The 22,604-nt window shown below is 49.1% G+C and overlaps 1 protein-coding gene across 1 annotated transcript in view; it reads right to left on the bottom strand.

Moving 5' to 3' along the window:
- Window positions 1–2,382: 2,382 nt before the first annotated feature.
- The window catches only part of sptlc3 (serine palmitoyltransferase, long chain base subunit 3), a 105,065-nt gene continuing 84,843 nt past the window's right edge, over window positions 2,383–22,604 (bottom strand). The window contains exons 7-12 of the mRNA XM_078230385.1: window positions 17,562–17,667; window positions 15,462–15,681; window positions 12,407–12,533; window positions 10,499–10,634; window positions 7,522–7,651; window positions 2,383–3,275 (exon numbers count right to left, since the gene is read on the bottom strand). Of these exons, the coding sequence (XP_078086511.1) occupies window positions 3,162–3,275; window positions 7,522–7,651; window positions 10,499–10,634; window positions 12,407–12,533; window positions 15,462–15,681; window positions 17,562–17,667 (833 nt within the window). The 3' untranslated portion in view covers window positions 2,383–3,161. The remainder of the gene's footprint in view (window positions 3,276–7,521; window positions 7,652–10,498; window positions 10,635–12,406; window positions 12,534–15,461; window positions 15,682–17,561; window positions 17,668–22,604) is intronic.

Below are 22,604 nucleotides of genomic sequence, written 5' to 3'. Positions count from 1 at the left end.
AGACCATGCAAAGGTCGTTGACCTCGGGCGGGATTTTCCAGTCTTGGGACGAGTGCGGCCGGAAAATCCCACCCGCAGTATCAAGCACAGGCCTGGAGTCCATCCGATAACATGACACTTCCGAGCTCCGCAAATAATGCCAAAATAGTGGGAATGGGATCATTTTATGTTCACCTGAGACAGGAGATGGGACCTCAATTCAATGTAGTATGTGAATGACAGCACCTCCAACTGTGTGGCACTCCCTCAGTACCGCACTGGGAGTGTCCAGCTAGATTTGCGCGCTCAACTCTCTGGAGAGGGAGTTGAACCCACAACCTTCTGACTCAGAGGTGACAGGGCTGTACCACTGAGCCACGGCTTACGCTGTAAGGGGGACATGTGCTGTTATTTTTTAAAAATGCATCCGGGACAGCAACGCTTGTGCAGCTGTGATGCGGAAGTTCTGTTCAAACACTGGCCGCTTGAGATAAGCTGCACCTGTCGTCACGGGTCCGTGGGAGTGACACTGTTCTAACTCCAGCACTCAATCCAGAGGGCAAATTCTCCCAGAGAGTACAAACATTGACAGATTAAGTGGCATACAACAAGTGGCACAGCAGTTCCATGCAAACAACTCCATCCTCCCCAGTTCTGCAGGGAAGAATCAGTGCCCTTTTTATTGTCAGCTTGCTTCAGTGCTGCTATCGGAGGCATTCCTTGTGGGGTTGCCGGGCGCTAGACAAATTCCGCAAAGAAATGAGAATAATTGTTCGTGAATCCACAATTTCAGTAATTCTTATTCTCATGCTGCCTTCTCACAGAGACGCAATTCAGGAGTGGGAGAGTTGTGATCAGTGACATTCTGAGATGACATTGATACAGACACTGGAGATAGAAGGCAATTAAAATTTTGGATCCATCGTGATAACATACCCTGCACTGCTCAATGCTATGGAACGGAAGGATTAATTAAGGACTGCTGGTTTAGAATTACTCTTGTGTTTGGAATCCGGGATATTTAACGGAGATTGAATTCTGAAAATTTCCTCTACATCTACTGGAAGGGGCAATAAAGCAACAGCCTTGACTGTAGGCATGTTACAAATCGAGATACATTCTGGGTTGAATAGTGAATCAAAATGATCGATGCGGCTTAAAAAAACCCATTATAAATCTTCAATTTTCTTAAAACAACATTTTGGTAGGCCCAATAACCACAAATCTAACCGTAGGCCCAATGGTCACAAGCCAATCCATAGGCCCGAGGATCACAAACCAATCCATAGGCCCAAGGATCACAGACTAATCCACAGGCCCCAAGGATCACAGACTAATCAATAGGCCCAAGGATCACAGACTAATCCATAGGCCCCAAGGATCACAGACTAATCAATAGGCCCCAAGGATCACAGACTAATCCATAGGCCCCAAGGATCACAGACTAATCAATAGGCCCAAGGATCACAGACTAATCCATAGGCCCCAAGGATCACAGACTAATCAATAGGCCCCAAGGATCACAAACTAATCCATAGGCCCAACGCCCACAAGCCAATCTATAGGCCCAATGATCACAGGCTAATCCATTAGCCCAAGGATTACAAACCTACCCACAGATCCGAGGACCACAGCAATATGCATTTTTAAAAACACATCCGCCAATCGTCATCCAAGTTGCTGGGGCGGAATGAGCAACTTTGGCGCACCAGGAAGTTGAATCAGTCGCTACCATTGTGCTAAATGAGGTGGAGGTTCTGGGGTTCAGATGATCCAACTGCGGCAGCCTATCTCTCACTAGGTTTGAATTCAGGCCTGGACTGAGAGCGGTGAGGTCAGCTTTCCCTGAGAGGAGAGAAGGGCTCCGTGGTCATTAAACAGATTAGCTCTCACGGCAAGAGGATTCACAGCAGTGGTCAAGTGGGCAGCAGCTGCTAAAGTAAAACCCCCCTCTCTCTTCCCCCCCACCGCCCTATGGTTGCAGGAGGAGGGGTGGGGGGAGGTGTGGAACGCAGTATGTAAAAACTCGACCGTATAAAGAATAAGGCAACGAAAAATGAAATTAAATTAAATTTACAAAGAAGCCACATCACCACCTGGAATAGACAGCCACAGTAATTAACCTTTTAATCAGCCCCCCCTCCCTCCCCCCCCCCCCCTCATCAATAAAAACGTCTTAAAGATTACAATCCTGTTCGTGGAGAGAATTTCTCAGGTTTAAAAATCAGATGAACTGTTCTGTGGGAACGTTCCGAAGGCACACCTAAAAATATTCTGTGCCTCTCCCTCCCCCCACACACTGCACCCCCCTCCCACCCCACAACCACACACCGCACCCCCCCCTCGTTCCCCCAACTCACAGGACAACGTTTTAAATGAGTTTCAATAGGACGTCAGGAAAAAAAAGGTTCACAAAAATTATAATTTCTGTATTTACAGGAAATATTCTATTTCCACAACATTTCAAACAGAAATCTCGTGTGGTCAGACAGTTCTTTGGCAAAAATCGCCCACCCCCCCCCCCCCCTCCCCCAACCCCCGGTCAAAACATCCGTCGTCCCGAAACGCTATCACCCAATGGGAGGTCAATAAAATTCCAACAAAGACCCAACCCAAACATGCCTGAGTTTAACTTTTTGGCTAATTCCTGAATTAATATTTATTGCAACAGTTGCATAGAAATATTTTTTAAAAATTGAACAGTTTAAATGCTCACTTGGAGCAACAACAACGATTGCTTTCTCGTTAAATAACTTTTCCTTTTTTTCCTTTAAAACACTCCAAAGCAACAAATGGCGCGCGCGAGCGAACATGTGCGGGGAGAACGGCCGCAGGGCTTTGTGAAGGAGGCTCACGGATTCTCCCTCTGTTGGTCTCACTTTGCTGGGAGCATCTGTCTGAGGGCCGTATGGGTGGCGTGGGGTCACTGGGGAGTCACCCTGCCCCGGATCGCTCGCTCATTTGTTCGTTTGCTCGCTCCCCTGCGCGCCCGCACACAAAGTGTGTCGTCTCGCGGCAGCCTCCTCTCTCCTTCCTCGACCCTCCCCCCTCACACCCACTGACTGACACGTGTTGTTTCTGTCACTGGGTTGCAGTGGAGGGTGGGGTGAGGGGGGTGGGCAGGCGTGTGTGCGTTGTAACACTTTGCTTTGCTCGCAGTCCACACCCCGCGAAGGGACCATTCAGTCTTCTATCTCGAAGTCTGGCTCGTCGCAGGCCTCCGGCCGAACCCCGGGCGACTGCCTGGAGTACTTGAACTGGAGGTAGTCGCCCATCTCATCCAGGACGTTCAGCACCTGAAACAGATAACGTCCGTCAAAAAGACGCACTTATCTACACCGTCTGTCGCAACCGGCCAACATCTCAAAGCGCCTTCCCATCCAGGAACCATGGCCAACTGTCACAATGTAGGAATCAACACCCTCGAGCCCACTGCAATATAGTTGGTGCCTGGAAGTGTCAGCGACATTATATTCCACCCACAGCGTCAGTACCGCACAGAAGGGGCCCTTCGGCCCATTGAGTCTATACTGGCTCTCTGTAGAGAAATCCAGTCATTCCCATTCCTCTGTTCTATCCCTGTAGCTCTAAGTGCCCATCCAATCTCCATTCCAAATCATCCATCATACAATCAGAAAATCCCTGCAGTGCAGAAGAGGCCATTCAGCCCATCGGGTCTGCGCTGACTCTCTGACAGATTAACTCCATCCCTCCCCCCACCAACCCCTCGCTCTATCCCTGCAACCCTACACATTTCCCATCACCAATCCATCTAACCTACACATCTTGGGGCACTAAGGGGCAATTCAGCAATGCACCCTAACCTGTACATCTTTCGGACTGTGGGAGGCAACCGGAGCACCCGGAGGAAACCCATGCAGACACGGGGAGAACGTGCAAACTTCACACAGACAGTGACCCAAGATGGGAATTGAACCCGGGTCCCTGGCGCTGGGTGGCAGCAGCGTTAACCATTGTGTCACCTAAAGGGCCATTTAACAACTTTGAAGGTGTAATTGATGGATTTCAGCTGACCAAGGCTATAACAGCAACAAAAACAGCAGCAACGCACAATCACATAGCACCTATAACATCATTAAGATGCCCTTCGGAACCGAGAAGGAGATTAACAAACAAAATTTGACAGCGAGTCAGATAAAGAGCTATTTGAAGCAGAGGTCGAAGAGTTTGGTTTCGAGAAGCTTCTTAAAGATGGAAATTGAGAGGCGGGGAGGGAATTCCCTGGGCGTGGGGCCCAGGCAGCTGAAGGTCTGGCCGCCACTGTTGGAGTGGCTAAATTCAGGGCTACACAAAAAGGTGAGAATTAGTGCAGCACATGTATCTCAGAGGGTTGTGGAGCTGGAGGAGATGACAGAGATGCAAAAGAGGTGCAGCCCAAGGCGGGTTAATGGAGTAAAGAGATAGACAAATCTTGATGTTACTGAATGGGCGATGCAGTGGCACAGTGGTTAGCACCAGTGCCTCACTGCGCTAGGGACCCGGGTTCAATTCCCGGCTTGGGTCACTGACTTTGCACGTTCTCCCTGTGTCTGCGTGGGTTTCCTCCCACAGTCCGAAAGACGTGCTGGTTAGGGTGCATTGGCCATGCTAAATTCTCCCTCAGTGTACCCGAACAGGTGCCAGAGTGTGGCGACTAGGAGATTTGCACAGTAACTTCATTGCAGTGTTAATGTAAGCCTACTTTTGTGACACTAATAAATAAACTAAACTGAATGGTGGAATAGACCTGAAGGGCTGAATGGCCTCCTCCAGTTCCTGGGATCCCATATAAACAAGATCTACTCCATTGCAGGGTGTAAATTGCCCTCTAGTGGCTTCAAGTTGCATCTTAATGCTGGAGGTTCCAGTCAGACTCGGGGATGCCCAAGTGAACCATCCGTTCCCTCACTCCTGCACCAACAATGATTTTCTCTGTTAAAACCTTGTCCGTCCTGCCTCCGGCCAGAATCCCCGACACACACAATTCTTGTGAAAGATCCACAGGAGATGTGCGGGGGAGAGTGGTGGGTGCCTGGAACGCGCTGCCAGAGGAGGTGGTGGGAGCAGGCACAGCAGCAACATTTAAGAGGCATCTGGATGGGTGCATGAATGGGGAGGAAATAGAGGGATACGGACAGAGTAAGGACAGAAGGTTTTATTTAGTTTAGTTAGGGCATCATGATCGGCAGGGGCTTGAAGGGCCAAAGGGCCTGATCCTTTGCTGTACTTTTCCTTGTTCTATCAGAAAAGGTCAGTTGCTGCCTTAATAAACTTGGCAGACGGTGGTGTAGTGGTATTATCACTGGCTTAGTCATCCAGAAACCCAGGTTAGTGCTCTGGAGAAGCGGGTTCAAATTCCACCGTGGTAGCTAGTGGAATTTAGATTCCATTAATAAATCTAGTCTTAGTAAAGGCGGTCATGTCGATTATCGGAAAAACCCATCTGGTTCACTAATGTCCTTTAGGGAAGGAAATCTGCCGTCCTTACCCGGTCTGGCCTACATGTAACTCCAGAGCCACAGCAATGTGGTTGACTCTTAAATGAGTGGCCGAGCTAGTCAATCAGTTCAAGGGACAATTAGCGATAGGCAACAAATGCTGGCCCAGCCAGCAGCACCCATATCCCACAAAAGAATTTTTGAAAAACAATGTGCATTTATATAGCGCCTAATGCGCTTCACAGGAACAAATAGCAAACCAAAATTTCACACGAGCCACGTTTTAGGGAAAGTTTGGTTACAGTCTCAGGTTGTAAGGAGAGTCTTAAAAGAGGAGAGAGATTTGGAGAGATTTGGGGAGATGGTTCCAGAACTTAGGGCCCAGATGGTGAAGGCAGAGAATCATAGAATCCCTACAGAACAGAAGAGGCCATTTGGCCCATCTAGTGTGCAATGACTCTCTGGCAGAGTATCTTATGATGTGGAGATGCCGGCGTTGGACTGGGGTAAACACAGTAAGAAGTTTAACAACACCAGGTTAAAGTCCAACAGGTTTATTTGGTAGCAAAAGCCACACAAGAGTATCTTACCCAGAGTATCTCCCCTGCCCTATTGTCAATGACAAAATGATGAGAATTGGGCAGCTGAAAAGCAGCTGTTTGCTGCAACGATCTGTCACTCGGCCAGTCTTGTATCCATACTGCTCCGGTCCCTTCTTTTCTCCGGACTTTGGCTTTGCTGGACAAGTCCGTTATCTCACTTTATCAAACGCCTTTTGGAAGTCCACTAACTGTTATTATCTTCATGAACCCTCTCTGTTACATCCCTGGAACCATTCTGGTAAATCCTTCCTGCATCCTCTCCAATGCGCTCGCATCCTTCCTAAACTGTGGTGCCCAGGACTGGATGAATACTTCAAGAGACTACAAAGGGTCGTGAACGAAGCCCAGTCCATCACTCAAACCAGCCTCCCGTCCATTGACTCTGTCTATACTTCCCGCTGCTTCGGAAAAGCAGCCAGCATAATCAAGGCCCCCACGCACCTCGGACATTCTCTCTTCCACCTTCTTCCGTCGGGAAAAAGTCTGAGGTCATGTACCAACTGACGCAAGAACAGCTTCTTCCTGCTGCCATCAGTCTTTTGAATGGATTTACCTTGCACTGAGTTGATCTTTCTCTACACCCTAGCTATGACTGTAACACTACATTCTGCACCCTCTCGTTTCCTTCGCTATGAACAGTATGCTTTGCCTGTACAGCGCGCAAGAAACAAAACTTTTCACTGTATACTAATACATGTGACAATAATAAATCAAATCAAATCAAATCAAATGAAGTAGTACTTCACGCTAGTGTCTTGGAGCAGTGTTTTATTCATTCTATCCTCCTTGCTTTTGTACTCTATGCCTCTATTAATGAAGCCTCGGATACCGTGTGCTTTAATAACCACTCTCTCCCCTCATGATTTATGCACATTTTCTCTTATGGGACATGGGCATCACTGGCCGGGCCAGCATTTATTGCTCATCCCTAACTGCCCTCCATTCCAATTGAGAGTCAACCACATTGCTGTGGCTCTGGAGTCACATGTAGGCCAGACCGGGTAAGGATGGCAGATTTCCTTCCCTGAAGGACATTAGTGAACCAGATGGGTTTTTTTGACAATCGACAATGATTTCATGGTCATCAGTAGATTCTTAATTCCAGATATTATTTTATTGAATTCAAATTCCACCATCTGCCATGGGGGATTTGTACCCGGGTCCCCAGAGCATTGCCCTGGGACTTTGGATTAGGTTTCAGTTTTTTAAAGTTTATTTATTAGTGTCACAAGTAGGCTTACATTAACACTGCAATGAAGTTACTGTGAAAATCGACTAGTTGCTACACTCTGGAGCCTGTTCAGGTACACTGAGGGAGAATTTAGCACAGCCAGTGCACCCTAACCAACACGTCTTTTGGATTACTAGTCCAGTGGATTACTATACCACCGCCTTCCCTGCATACATACATATACACCCAGAAACGTCTGCTCCTGCACCCACTTTAAAATCGCGCTCTTTATCTTGCATCAACTCTCTGCGAATGCTCGGCAGGTACTCACCGTGTCCAACATCTGCCGTGTGTGGGCTGCAGACAGACAGAAGCGAGCCCGTGATTCCACAATGGGAGTGGCTGGAAAGCCCACCACCACCACACCAATGTTCTTCTTCAACATTCTCCTGGCAAACGCACTGCAAACAGAGATTCCGGTCACAACAATAGTGATCACCGATAAAAGACCCAGCATTTCTAATGCATCTTTGATATTGAAAAAGGTATCTTAGTTTGTCAAATGAAATACGACATTGCGCTACATACAGCAATACTAGGACAGATGGCCAATAGTTTGGTTAAAGATGCTTGTTGAAAGGAGCAAAGAACAAAGAAAATTACAGCACAGGAACAGGCCCTTCAGCCCTCCACACCTGCACCGACCATGCTGCCCGACTGAACTAAAAACCCCTACCCTTCCGGGGACCATATCCCTCTATCCCCATCCTACTCATATATTTGTCAAGACGCCCCTTAAAACTCACTATCGTATCTGCTTCGACTACCTCCCCTGGCAACGTGTTCCAGGCACCCATCTGTGTAAAAAACTTGGCTCATATATCTCCTTTAAACCTTGCACCTCGCACCTTAAACCTGTGCCCCCTAGTAATTGACTCTTCCACCCTGGGAAAAAGCTTCTGACTATCCACTCTGTCCATGCCTCTCATAATCTTGTAGACTTCTATCAGGGTTGCCCTCAACCTCTGTCGTTCCAGTGAGAACAAACCAAGTCTCTCCAACCTCTCCTCATAGCTAATGCCCTCCATACCAGGCAACATCCTGGTAAATATTTTCTGTACCTTCTCCAAAGCCTCCACAACCTTCAGGTAGTGTGGCGACCAGAATTGAACACTATATTCCAAGTGCGGCCTAACCAAGGTTCTATAAAGCTGCAACATGACTTGCCAATTTTTAAACTCAATGCCCCGGCCAATGAAGGCAAGCATGCCGTATGCCTTCTTGACTACCTTCCCCCGCTGTGTTGCCACTTTCAGTGTACCTATACACCCAGATCCCTCTGCCTATCCTATTGAGGCAAACTCGATAGGGTCTTTTAAGAGACTTCTAGATGAGTACATGGGACTTAATAGGATTGAGGGTTATAGGTAAGCCTATATATAAGCCTAGGTAGGTAGGGACATGACCGGCGCAACTTGTGGGCCGAAGGGCCTGTTTGTGCTGTATTTTTTTCTATGTTTCTATGTTCTATGAATACTCTGAAGGGTTCTGCCATCTTAAAGGAGCAGAGAGATTTAGAATTGCCCCAAAGGGTGGTGGAGGTGGAGGCTGGATCATTAGATGCATTTAAAATGGAGGTGTATAAATATTTGATAGATCGAGGAGTAGAGGGCTCTGGGGAGGTGGCACAGGAAATGAGTTGAGACCGGCATAGATCAGCCATGAATAGTGAATGGAAGGGCAGGCTTGAAGGGCTGATTGGTTTTCTCCTGCTTCCATTTCCTGTGTTCTTGTGACTCGGAGAGGTTTAGGGAGGGAATTCTATTGAATCGGCCACCAACAGAGGAGTAATTAAAATGGGGGATACTTAACTTTATTTATTAGCCATGATGTGGAGATGCCGGCGTTGGACTGGGGTGGGCACAGTAAGAAGTCTCACAACACCAGGTTAAAGTCCAACAGGTTTATTTGGTGACACGAGCTTTCAGAGCGCTGCTCCTTCACCGGGTGAGTGGAGAGGTGGGTTCACAAACACGGCATATATAGACAGAGACACAATTGCAAGATAACTGCAGATTGGAATGTATCTGGTGTATAGCGTCGGTTGAAGGTCCTCTGTGGTGAGTCTTGCTCGAACTTGTGCATGAAGATCTTGGCGTATTGTGGAACACTACAGCAATCACGGGCATTCAGCCTCTGATCTTCGGGTAAGCGTTCTCCAAGGTGGCCTTCAAGACACACGACAACGCAGAATCGCCGAGCAGAAACTGATAGCCAAGTTCCGCACACATGAGGACGGCCTCAACCGGGATCTTGGGTTCATGTCACACTATCTGTAACCCCCATGGTTTGCCTGGGCTTGCAAAATCTCACTAACTGTCGTGGCTGGAGACAATTCACACCTCTTTAACCTGTGATTATCCCTCTCTCCACTCACATTGTCTGTAAAGTGATTACCTGGAAAGACTCGTATTCCAACCATTCTTCACATTCCAATCTGTAATTATCTTGAAATTGTGCCTTTGTCTATATATGCCGTGTTTGTGATCCTCCCTCTCCACAACACCTGATGAAGGAGCAGCGCTCCGAAAGCTCGTGATTCCAAATAAACCTGTTGGACTTTAACCTGGTGTTGTGAGACTTCTTACTGTGCTTATGTATTAGTGTCACAAGTAGGCTTACATTGACACTACAATGAAGTTACTGTGAAAATCCCTTGGTCGCCACACTCCGGCACCTGTTCGGGTACACTGAGGGAGAATTTAGCACGGCCAATGCACCTAACCAGCATGTCTTTTGGACTGTGGGAGCAAACCGAAGCACCCGGAGGAAACCCACGCAGACACGGGGAGAATGTGCAGACTCCACACAGACAGGGACCCCAGATAGAAATTGAGGTCCCTGGCACTGTGAGGCAGCAGCGCTAACCACTGTGCCACCCATAAAAGATAGAATTAGAGGAGCACTGAGACTTTGGAGAGCCAGGGGGCTGGAGAGATAGGGAGGGATAGGGAGAGATATGGAGAGATAGGGAGGGATAGGGAGAGATATGGAGAGATAGGGAGGGATAGGGAGAGATAGGGAGGGATTTACAAACAATGATGAGAATTTTAAAATCAAGCGTCGGCAAACTGGGAGAGGCAGCACGGGTCAGCGGGGGAGAGGGGGAGCTGTTGCGAGTTGGGTCTCCGGGGAGAACAGGATGTAGAGCAGAGGAGGGAAAGCGTTGCGCACCAATCTATATTCACACAGAACCTTTAATACAGGGGATGTGAGGTCAGAATAAAAACCAGGATAGCAAAGCCTACCCGACTTTTCCAGGCATGTACAGCAGCAAAGGTACGACAGGGGAATCTTCATTCCCATAGGTAATGAAACCCAGTTCCTGCAAGCGCTGTCTGAAGTAACGAGCATTCACTCCCAACTGTCGCACTCTCTCGATACCTGCAGAGGAGGAAGAGGAGGAGGATGTAGAGAGGATACCCTGTTCAGTGACACCATCCACCGACCATGTGCAATTCACATCTCACACGGAAAGACTTGCATTTATATAGCACCTCTCCCAACCACTGGGCATCCCAAAGCACCTTACAGCCAACGAGGTACTTCTGAAATGCAGTCTCTTGTTCTAACATGGGAGACACGGCAGCCAATTTGCGCACAGCAAATAGCAATGTGATGATGACCTGGATAGTCTATTTTTCTGTCACGTTGATTGGGGGATAAAGTATCGGCCTGGGCGTTGGCGGAGAACTCCCAGACTCATCTTCGGAACAGTTCCATGTGGATAAACATGCCCTCGGTCTTGGAACACAGGAATAGGCCACTCGGCCCTTCAATCCTGCCATGCCATTCATTGAGACAAGGGCTGCGTTCTCAGCTCCATTTTCCTGACTGCTCCCTGCTCCCATAACCCTTGACCCCCGTGTCGATCAAACATGGCCTCTAACCCGGCCTTGAGTAAACTCAACGACCCAGCAGCCTCCACTGCTCTCTGGGGGATAGAATTCCACAGATGGACGAGTCATGACCCTCCGAGAGAAACAGGTTCCCAGCTTCCTCTCGAAAATCTCATTTCTAAACTCTGTTCCCCTGGTCTCCCCCACACCCTCCTAGTATCCACCCTTTCTTCAGGATCTTAGATGTTTCAATGGACATTCTCTCATTCTTTTCTTTCAATCATTTGTGGGGCATGGGTGTCGCTGGCTGGCCAGCATTTATTGCCCATCCCTAGTTGCCCGAGGCCAGTTGAGAGTCAACCACATTGCTGTGGCTCTGGAGTCACATGTAGGCCAGACCAGGTAAGGACGGCAGATTTCCTTCCCTAAAGGACATGAGTGAACCAGATGGGTTTTTCCGACAATCGACAATAGTTTCAGGGTCAGCAGTAAATTTCCAGATTTTTTTTTATTGAATTCAAATTCCACCATCTGCCGTGGCAGGATTCAAAACCGGGTCCCCAGAACATTGCTCTGGGACTCTGGATTAGGTTTACATTTTAAAAGTTTATTTACTAGTTTCTGAAGCAGGCTTACGTTAACACTGAAACAACGTTACTATGAAAATCACCCATTCACCACACTCCGGCACTTGTTTGGGTACATTGAGGGAGAATTTAGCATGGTCAATGCACCCTAACCAGCACGTCTTTCGGACTGTGGGAGGAAACCGGAGCACCCGGAGGAAACCCACGCAGACATGGGGAGAGTGTGCAGACTCCGCACAGACAGTGACCCAAGTCGGGAATCGAACCCGGGTCCCTGGCGCTGTGAGGCAGCAGTGCTAACCACTGTGCCGCCATGAGATTTCCTTCCCTGAAGGGCATCAGATGGGTTTGAATGACAATTGACAACGGTTTCATGGTCATTGGTAGATTCTTAATTCCAGATTTTTAGTGAATTCAAATTTCACCATCTGCCGTGGTGGGATTCGAACCCGGGTCCCCCGAGTGTTGTCCTGAGTCTATGGATTGCTAGTCCAGCGACAATACCACTACGCCACTGTCTGGAGTGGGAGATGAATCCACAATGTCCTGACACAAGAGGCGAGAGTGGTATCCACTGAGCCACAGCTGATTACTACACAGATACAGGAGAAAATATTTCGTGACTGTCTGAATATTGCGAATTTGTGCTAGAATTAGCCAGCCTGAGTGGATGTAGAAGAATGCAAATAACATGTTCTAAAAAACCCCTCAAATTCTATCCCCTTCTCACCTATCGTAGTTCCATCAAGACCCATGATGCACTTCAGTGATCTAATAATCTGTTCTGCTATTGGTGGAGGCATGGATGCAGCGTATACGGAGCTGTGTGAATATGCTCGTAAATAATCCACAAGTTCCTGTAAAAGAGGCAACCGTGTTAGAGAAAGAGGCAAAAAGGACGCAATGAGCTGTTAACTGCTCGAATACTAACACGCTCAGCATTCGCCACCTCCAAACTAGTTTTAAAGTTTATTTATTAGTGTCACAAGTAGGCTTACATTAACACCACAATGAAGTTACTGTGAAAATCCCCGAGTCGCCACACTCCAGCGTCTGTTCGGGTACACTGAGGGAGAATTTAGCATGGTCAATGCACCTAACCAGCACGTCTTTCGGACTGTGGGAGGAAACCCACGCAGACATGGGGAGAGTGTGCAGACTCCGCACAGACAGTGACCCAAGTCGGGAATCGAACCCGGGTCCCTGGCGCTGTGAGGCAGCGGTGCTAACCACTGTGCCACCGTGCTGTCCCTTCTAAAGTACCCTTTTTGAACAATAGTCACTGTTGTAATGGAGGAATGGGGCGGCGAACTTGTACGCCGCCAGCTCCCACACACAGCAACGCGAAAATGAACAAGGGCCAAAACTTTCCAGCTGTTTCCACCGGCGGAATCTGCTCCCTGCCTCTTGTTCGAATGTGCGGAGAGATGGTCAAGCTGCAGAAAGGGGGCCCACCAGAGGGCAGATGGATCCTACTTTCTCTGATCCTGCAGTACCACTGCATTCCTCTAAGGGCCGCTGCCGCTCACAATGTGCTGAGGCAGTCTACTCTCAACAGCACCCACAGCAGGTGGTCAATGGTACTGCAGCCTTGAATTCATTTCCAACTCCATCTCACCGATGGAGAGATGGAGTTTAATATTTACCCGGCAAAAAAATGGTAAGCACAAAGAGAAGGTGGCTGTGGCACGGTCTGCGGATCTGCTGCAATCCCGGCTTTAGGCTTCAAGTGGGAAAAATTGACAACTGTCTTTTTGATTTGCTTTGATTTATAATTGTCACATGTACAGTGGAACCCCGATTTTACACGCCCCGATTTAGCACGAAATCGGATATGACGCGATCGCGCGACGGACACTTTTTTTTTCTATTCCCGGTTTAGTGATTTAGCACGACCCCGATAACATTCGCGATAACATTTTACGGACCCCAACCATCGCGTTAAAACGGGGCTGCACTGTACTTGAGAGACGATGGCCTAGTGGCGTTATCGCCAGACTATGAATCCAGAAACTTCGCTAATGTCCTGGGGACCCGGGTTCGAATCCCGCCACGGCAGATGGTGGAATTTGAATTCAATAAAAAAAAATCTGGAATTAAGAATCTACTGATGACCCCATGGAACCATTGTCGACTGTCGGAGAAACCCATCTGGTTTCATTGCCCAACGATGTGCAGGTTAGGTGAATTGGCCATGGTAAATGTGTGGGGGGTTACAGGGATAGGGCAGGATGGAGGGCCTGGGTAAGATACTGAGTCAGTGCAGACTCGATGGGCTGAATGGCCTCCTTCTACATTGTAGGGATTCTATGATTTATTAGTGACTCTGTCATATTGTTGACCCCTGGTGTTGCTGGGAGATATGAACAGTGGGGGTGGGGAGGTCGGGGGGCAGGGTGTTGTTTGGGTTGGGGGGGGGGGTGAGAATCTCCCCGGGGGTTTGGTTGTGGCCGTAGCTTATTGGGGAATGGCTGCATCATCCAGCAACCTGTCTCCAAACCGAAGACCGGCCTGAACTGAGCCAAGCGAAAGATTGAATACAACCCCGAGCAGTCGCCAGAGCTGTGGTTTTGCGAGGATTCCCTTTGTTGACTAAACACTGGATTTTGATGCGCGCTGTATCATTCTGTCACAGAAACGTTCCGGTAAACGAACGCAGCTCACTAACTGTGTCCCGTGCCTTCCACATTGTCCTGGGGTAAATAAAGCTGTTTCTCCATGTGTCAATACCAGCATCTCCCTCAGAAGGACACCCTGTCCTTTCATAAAATCCTACAGTGCAGAAGGAGGCCATTCGGCCCATCAAGTCTGCACCCGACCACAATCTCACCCAGGCCCTATCCCCATAACCCCATGCATTTACCCTGCTAATCCCCCTGACACTAAGGGACAATTTAGCACGGCCAAACCACCTAACCCGCACATCTTTGGAGTGTAGGAGGAAACCGGAGCACCCAGAGGAAACCCACGCAGACACGGGAAGAACATGCAAACTCCACACAGACACAGACCCGAGGCTGGAATCGAACCCATGTCCCTGGCGCTGTGAGGCAGCAAAGCTAACCACCGTGCCACACTAATCTAGATTCCTATCGAGATCATTAATGTACACTACAAACAGCAAGGGACCCAGCACTGATCCCTGAGGTACATCACGGGACACAAGATTCCAGTCACAAAAACAACCTTGGACCATCAGCCTCTGCTTCCTGCCTGAGGGACGGCTAAACCGACTTCTCCAAAACAAAATAAGAGATGGAAAACAGTAGCAGATACTCCATACAGTGGGAAAGGAGAGGGAGAGGGACAGAGAGAGGGGGAGAGGGAGAGAAAGAGAGAGAGAGAGAGACGGAGGTGGGGTGAGAGACAGTGGGTGTGAGAGAGAGAGAGACGGGGGGGATGAGAGTGACAAAGAGAGTGAGAGAGAGAGAGGGTGAGGGTGAGAGAGAGTGAGAGTGAGTGAGTGAGAGAGAGAGGGGGAGTGAGTGAGAGAGAGGGGGAGAGAGCGAGAAAGAGAGGGGTGGGGGGGGAGATGAGAGAGAGTGTGGGAGAGAGAGAGATGGGGTGTGGGGAAGAGAGAGACAAGGGATGAAAGAGAGAGTGAGAGAGAGAAAGAGAAAGTGGATAGAGACGGGGGTGGTTGAGAGTGAGAAAGAGTGAGAGAGAGAGAGAGCGAGAGAGAGTGATGGGGGATGAGACAGAGAACGAGAGAGAGGGGGAGAGACAGAAAGGGGGAGAGAGAGATGGGCTGTGGGGGAGAGGGGGAGCACACTTTTACACATTACCTTCTTGCCAGCAATGTAGCCTCCAGTTGCCCCGAAGCTTTTGGTAAAAGTGCCCATCAACACGTCAATATCCCTGGGGTCAACAGAGAAATACTCCACCACCCCCCGGCCTGTGGGCCCCACCGCCCCAATGCTGTGGGCTTCATCCAGGTACAGGTAGGCCTTGTACTTTTTCTTCAAATCTACAATGTCCGGCAGGCGAACCATCGAACCCTCCATGCTGGAACCAAAATAACACGCAGCAACTTAACACACACAGCAAAATAACGCACACGCAGCAAAATAACGCACACGCAGCAACTTAACGCACACGCAGCAACTTAACGCACACGCAGGAAAATAACGCACACGCAGGAAAATAACGCACACGCAGGAAAATAACGCACACGCAGGAAAATAACGCACACGCAGGAAAATAACGCACACGCAGGAAAATAACGCACACGCAGGAAAATAACGCACACGCAGGAAAATAACGCACACGCAGGAAAATAACGCACACGCAGCAACTTAACACACGCAGCAAAATAACGCACACGCAGCAAAATAACGCACACGCAGCAAAATAACACACGCAGCAAAATAACGCACACGCAGGAAAATAACGCACACGCAGCAAAATAACACACACGCAGCAACTTAACGCACACGCAGCAACTTAACGCACACGCAGCAACTTAACGCACACGCAGCAACTTAACACACGCAGCAAAATAACACACACGCAGCAAAATAACGCACACGCAGCAAAATAACGCACACGCAGCAACTTAACACACGCAGCAACTTAACACACGCAGCAAAATAACGCACACGCAGGAAAATAACGCACACGCAGCAACTTAACGCACACGCAGCAACTTAACGCACACGCAGCAAAATAACGCACACGCAGCAACTTAACGCACACAGCAACTTAACGCACACAGCAACTTAACGCACACGCAGGAAAATAACGCACACGCAGCAACTTAACGCACACGCAGCAACTTAACGCACACGCAGCAACTTAACGCACACGCAGCAACTTAACGCACACAGCAACTTAACGCACACGCAGCAACTTAACGCACACGCAGCAACTTAACGCACACGCAGCAACTTAACGCACACGCAGCAAAATAATGCACGCAGCAAAATAACACACACAGCAACCTAACATACACACAGCAAAATAACAGACAGAGCAAAATAACACACACAGCAATTTAAAGCATGCAGCGACGTAACAAACTGATAAATACATGCATCAACAAGTCTTTTTAATGCAACAATTGAATAAAATATTTGAAGTGTAAAAGCTTGCTCCCTGGAAAAGAGTGGAGCGGGGAGGTAGTTGGCACTAACTGCTTAGCTCCTATCTAAAGAGCTAGCACAGGTGGGCTGAATGGCCTCCTTGTACAGTGTTTGACTCGATACTGTTCATTGGAAGTGTGGCTGGTGTCTGACACACAGTGGGATGAAGCTCTGCTCCAGAGCGCAGCAACCAACCTCCGGATATCAGATACCACTGGGAGGGGTCGCAACTCAAGAGGCGGGGAGGGGGTGTTCAGGACCCCGTCCCAGTGAAAAGAGGAAAACACGGGCTCTCCCCGTGTCTGCGTGGGTTTCCTCCGTGTGCTCTTGTTTCCTCCCACAGTCCAAAGATGTGCGGGTTAGGTGGACTGGCGATGCTAAATTGTCCCTGTCAGGGGGATTAGCAGGGTAAATATGTGGGGTTACGGGGATAGGGCCTGGGTGGGATTGTGGTCGGTGCAGACTGGATGGGCTGAATGGCCTCCTTCTGCACTTTAGGGATCCTACGACTGAGGGAGAATTTAGCATGACCAATGCACCCTAACCAGCACGTCTTCCAGACTGTGGGAGAAAACCGGAGCACCCGGAGGAAACCCACGCAGACACGGGGAGAACGTGCAGACTCCACACAGACAGTGACCCGAGCCTGGAATTGAACCCGGGTCCCTGGCGCTGCGAGGCAGCAGTGCTAACCCACTGTCCCACCCAAAGGGGCTAGAATTAGAGGAGTGCAGCTCCCTTGAAGAATCGGGAGGCTGGAAGAGGCGACAGAGATTGGGAGCAGCAAGGCTGGAAGAGACGTACCTGTAAATGCCCTCCACGAGAATGAGGATTTTCTTCCAGGGTCTGTGCGTTCGAGGCTGCCCATTAACCACGGCGTCTCGCAGCAACTTCTCCAGGCTCTGTAGATCTGAGAGAATAGACAACACAGGAACTGATCCAGCTTGCTCAGAGAGGTCTACAGCACGCGTGTGTGTATGTGTTTTTAAAAAGAATAGTTACATTCACGTGTCAGGTCCTCGACAGGTGATGATCATGGGGAAGCTCGGTCTCTGTGGTCAGGCCTTTGTTGACTAAAGAGACCGATTTGAGATCTACAACCTCTTGAGGCATGGGGGGGGGGGGGGGGGGTGCTGCTTTGTCCTGGATGGTGTCATAGGAACATAGGAATTAGGAGCGAGAGTAAGTGATTCAGCCCCTTGAGACTGCTCCGTCATTCTGAATAACAGAGTAGAATCATAGAATCCCTACATTGCAGAAGGAGGCCATTCGGCCCATCGAGCCTGCACCGACAACAACCCCACCCAGGCCCAATCCCCATAACCCCACGTATTTATCCTCCTAAAGTAAAGTTTATTTATTAGTCACAAGGCTTACATTAACACCGCAATTAAGTTATTGTGAAATCCCCCGAGTTGCCACACTCCGGTGCCTGTTCGGGTACACTGAGGGAGAATTTAGCACGGCCAATGCACCCTAACCAGCATGTCTTTCAGACTGTGGGAGGAAACCGGAGCACCCGGAGGAAACCCACGCAGACATGGGGAGAACGTGCAGACTCCACACAGACAGTGACCCGAGCCGGGAATCGAACCTGGGTCCCTGGCGCTGTGAGGCAGCAGTGCTAACCCACTGTGCCACCATGCTGCCCCCATATGATTATGTCTGATCTCCATTTCATCCTAACTCCACTTCCCTGCCTTTTCCCCAGAACCCTTTATCCCGTTTTTGATCAAATATTTATCCATCTCTTTCCTGAATCCATTGGTTGATTCTGCACCCACTGCTCTCTGGGGCAGTGAGTTCCATAGATTCACCACCCTCTGTGAGAGGTAGCTTCTCCTTATCTCTGTCTTGAACCTCCCCCCTCTTACTCTACAAATATGACCTCTTGTCCGAAACTGTTCTAGAAGGGGGAACATTTGGTTAACATTGAATTTATCAATGCCGTTGAGTATTTTATATACCTCAATCAAATCCCCCCTCATTCTTCTGTACTCCAGCGAGTACAAGCCCAAGCTCCTCAGCCGCTCCTCATACGACAGCCCCTTCAAACCTGGAATCAATCCAGTGAACCTCTTCTGAACCACCTCCAGTGCCACCGCATCCTTCCTCAAAGAAGGTGACCAAAACTGAACACAATACTCCAAGTGTGTTGAGCTTCTTGAGCGTTGTTGGAGCTGCGCTCATCATCCAGGCAAGTGGAGAGTATTCCATCACACTCCTGACTTGTGCCTTGTAGATGGTGGACAGGCTTTGGGGAGTCAGGAAGTGAGTTACTCGTCGCAGGATTTCCAGACGCAGAGACTTTAACTTGCATCTTAAAGAGGTGGAGAGATTTCTGGAGTGAATTCCAGAGCTTTGGGCCCAGGCAGCTGAAGGCACTAACTCCAACGGTGGAGCGATTAAAATTAGGAATGCTCAGGAGGCCAGAATTAGAGGAACGCAGAGATCGCGGAGGGTGGTGGGACTGGAGGGGCTTTTTATGATTTGATTTATTACTGTCACATGTATTGGGATACAGTGAAAAGTATTGTTTTTTGCGTGCTATACAGGCCATTCATAGAGTACATAGGGGAGAAGGAAAGGAGAGGGTGCAGAATGTAGTGTTCCAGTCATAGCTAGGGCGCAGAGAAAGATCAACTTAATGCGAGGTAGGTCCATTCAAAAGTCTGATGGCAGCAGGGAAGAAGCTGTTCTTGAGTCGGTCGGTACGTGACCTCAGACTTTTGTATCTTTTTCCCGACGGAAGAAGGTGGAAGAGAGAATGTCCGGGGTGCGTGGGGTCCTTAATTATGCTGGCTGCTTTTCCGAGGCAGCAGGAAGTGTAGACAGAGTCAATGGATGGGAGGCTGGTTTGCGCGATGGATTGGGCTACATTCACAACCCTTTCGTAGTTCCTTGCGGTCTTGGTCAGAGCAGGAGCCATACCAAGCTGTGATACAACCGGAAAGAATGCTTTCTATTTTGCATCTGTAAAAGTTGGTGAGAGTCGTAGCTGACATGCCAAATTTCCTTAGTCTTCTGAGAAAGTAGAGGCGTTGGTGAGCTTTCTTAACTATAGTGTCAGCATGGGGGGACCAGGACAGGTTGTTGGTGATCTGGACACCTAAAAACCTGAAGCTCTCGACCATTTCCACTTCATCCCCGTTGGTGTAGACAGGGGCATGTCCTTCACTACGCTTCCTGAAGTCGATGACGACCTCCTTCGTTTTACTGATATTGAGGAAGAGATTATTTTCGTCACACCAGTTCACCAGATTCTCTATCTCTCTGCTGTACTCCAGTCGCCGAGGGGAGGACATAGAGGCATTTGAAAACCAGGGTGAGAATTTTCAAATCAAGATGTTTCCTGGCTGGGAGCCAGCACAGTGGGTGATGGGTGAATGGGCCTTGGCGAGAGAAAGGAGACAGGCAGCAGAAGGGTTTGGACAAGCTCAAGATTAAGTATGGTGACGAGGTAGCAGAGACACCGGATGAAGGCTTCGGCAGCAGATGAGCTGAGGTTGGGTTAAGTCGAGTGATGTTACAGAGGTGAAATAAGGTGGTTTTGGTGATGGGATCAAAGCTCCACCGCGGGGTGAAACATGACACTAAGGTCCAGTCCTGGTTTGGACAGTTGCTCTGGGGCACCACAGTGGCTAGCACTGCTGCCTCATAGCGCTAGGGACCCGGGTTCGATTCCCAGCTTGGGTCACTGTCTGTTTGGAGTCTGCATGTTCTCCCTGTGTCTGCGTGGGTTTCCTCCGGGCGCTCCGGTTTCCTCCCACAGTCCAAAGATGTGTGGGTTAGACGGATCGGCCGTGCTAAATTGCCCGTTAGTGTCAGGGGACAAGCTAGGGTAAATGCATGGGGTTATGGGGATAGGGCCTGTATGGGATTGTGTTTGGTGCAGACTCGATGGGCCGAGTGGCCTCATTCTGCACAGTAAGAAGTTTAACAACACCAGGCGAGAGTCCAACAGGTTTATTTGGTAGCAAAAGCCACACAAGCTTTCGGAGCCTTAAGCCAGGGGCTTAAGGCTCCGAAAGCTTGTGTGGCTTTTGCTACCAAATAAACCTGTTGGACTTTAACCTGGTGTTGTTAAACTTCTTACTGTGTTTACCCCAGTCCAACGCCGGCATCTCCATCTCATTCTGCACTGCAAGGGATTCCATGATTCTAAGGATGTCGGTGGCCATTCGGTGCTGAGGGAGGGAGTGATGGCGGGAGGAACTCCTGCCTCTTCAATGAAGAGTGTTCTGGGGTCTTAAGCAACCAATTGAATTCACAAGGCAGCCATTTGCCTTGACCTCTGATCTGCAAGACATGTCTGTGACAGTGCAGCACTCCCTTGAGACTGCACTGGGAGGGCAGCCTCAAATACCCACCGGCCTCTCTGGAGTGGGACTCCAGTAAAAACCTTCCGACTCAGAAAGGAGGTCAGGATATTAAACCAACTCCCCTAATCCTCCCACAGAGAAACACTCCCGAAGAAATACAAAGGCCCACAATCTACGCACAACACCACTTGCCAAGCAACCAGGCAGCTTACTCACAAAACACACAATGGTATAACTTTAATTCAGTCTCTGTCCAGTGATGGGAAGTTAAACAGTCTGAATTATTCCTGTCAAACGCAAAGCTGTTGACATAAAGAGGGATTGCCGCACAGTCGAAATTTGAGACTGCTGTTTGCTTCACGGCCGACAGAATTAATATTTCACCCAAGGAGTAGGATTTTAGCTGGGTTGTTATGTCCCTGCCAGGCCTTTGACACAACTGTCCAATTGGTTGCGTTTGCAGTCGCTGCAAGCCTGGGGGCACACGCGCCACACACGCAGCAGCAGTGCCAGTGATGCAGCGGGTAGCTCACCCGCCTCGAATAACCCTGAAATTAAACTCTGCAGCGCGAAAGCGCGATCGTTTAAAAACTCCGATATATATTGAAGGTACAAACTTTGCATATTGAAGTATTCAGATTTGCTGTGTATTTTTTTTATTTTTCATTTATTCATTAGTCAAAAGTAGGCTTACATTAACACTGCGATGAAGTTACTGTGAAAATTCCCCAGTCACCACATTCCGGCGCCTGTTCGGGTACACTGAGGGAGAATTTAGCACGGCCAATGCACCCTAACCAGCACGTCTTTCGGACTGTGGGAGGAAACTGGAGCACCCGGAGGAAACCCACGCAAACAAGGGGAGAATGTGAACATTTTGCATAGACAGTGACCCAAGCCGGGAATCGGACCTGGATCCCTGGCGCTGTGAAGCAGCAGTGCTATTGATTAGCGGGGAGGGGCTGTCGAGGGCACCCCAAGTGAGCAGTAAGGAGGGTTGGGGGTGCGAGCAGGACACACCTCAATCCTTCTCCCCCCACTCTGAGTTTGAGTAGACAGGTGAAAGCATTTCCAATATCAAAGTTCCTGTTGAACCCGCTGCCCCCAGCTGGTACGTTCCACTGTAGCGATGGCCTGGTGGTATTATCACTAGACAATCAATCCAGAAGCTCAGCCAATGTTCTGGAGACCCGGGTTCGAATCCCGCCACGGCAGATGGTGGAATTTGAATTTATTAAAAATTATCTGTAATTAAGAATCTACTGATGACCATGAAACTATTGTGGATTGTTAAAACCCATCTGGTTCACTAATGTCCTTTAGCGAAGGAAATCTGCTGTCCTTACCCGGTCTGGTCTACAGCAATGTGGTTATCTCTCAACTGCCCTCCAAGGGCAACTAGGGATGGGCAATAAATGCTGGCCCAGCCAGCGACACCCATGTCCCATGAATGAATTAAAAAAAAACTCCTGTTGAACCTGCTGCCCCAGCTCTTCAGCCGGTACGTTCCACTGTAGCCACCATT

This window comes from Mustelus asterias, chromosome 15 (genome assembly GCF_964213995.1).
Source record: "Mustelus asterias chromosome 15, sMusAst1.hap1.1, whole genome shotgun sequence".
NCBI lineage: Eukaryota > Metazoa > Chordata > Chondrichthyes > Carcharhiniformes > Triakidae > Mustelus > Mustelus asterias.
The sequence above is the reverse complement of the archived record's forward strand: the minus strand, read 5'-3'. Positions and strand labels throughout refer to the sequence as shown.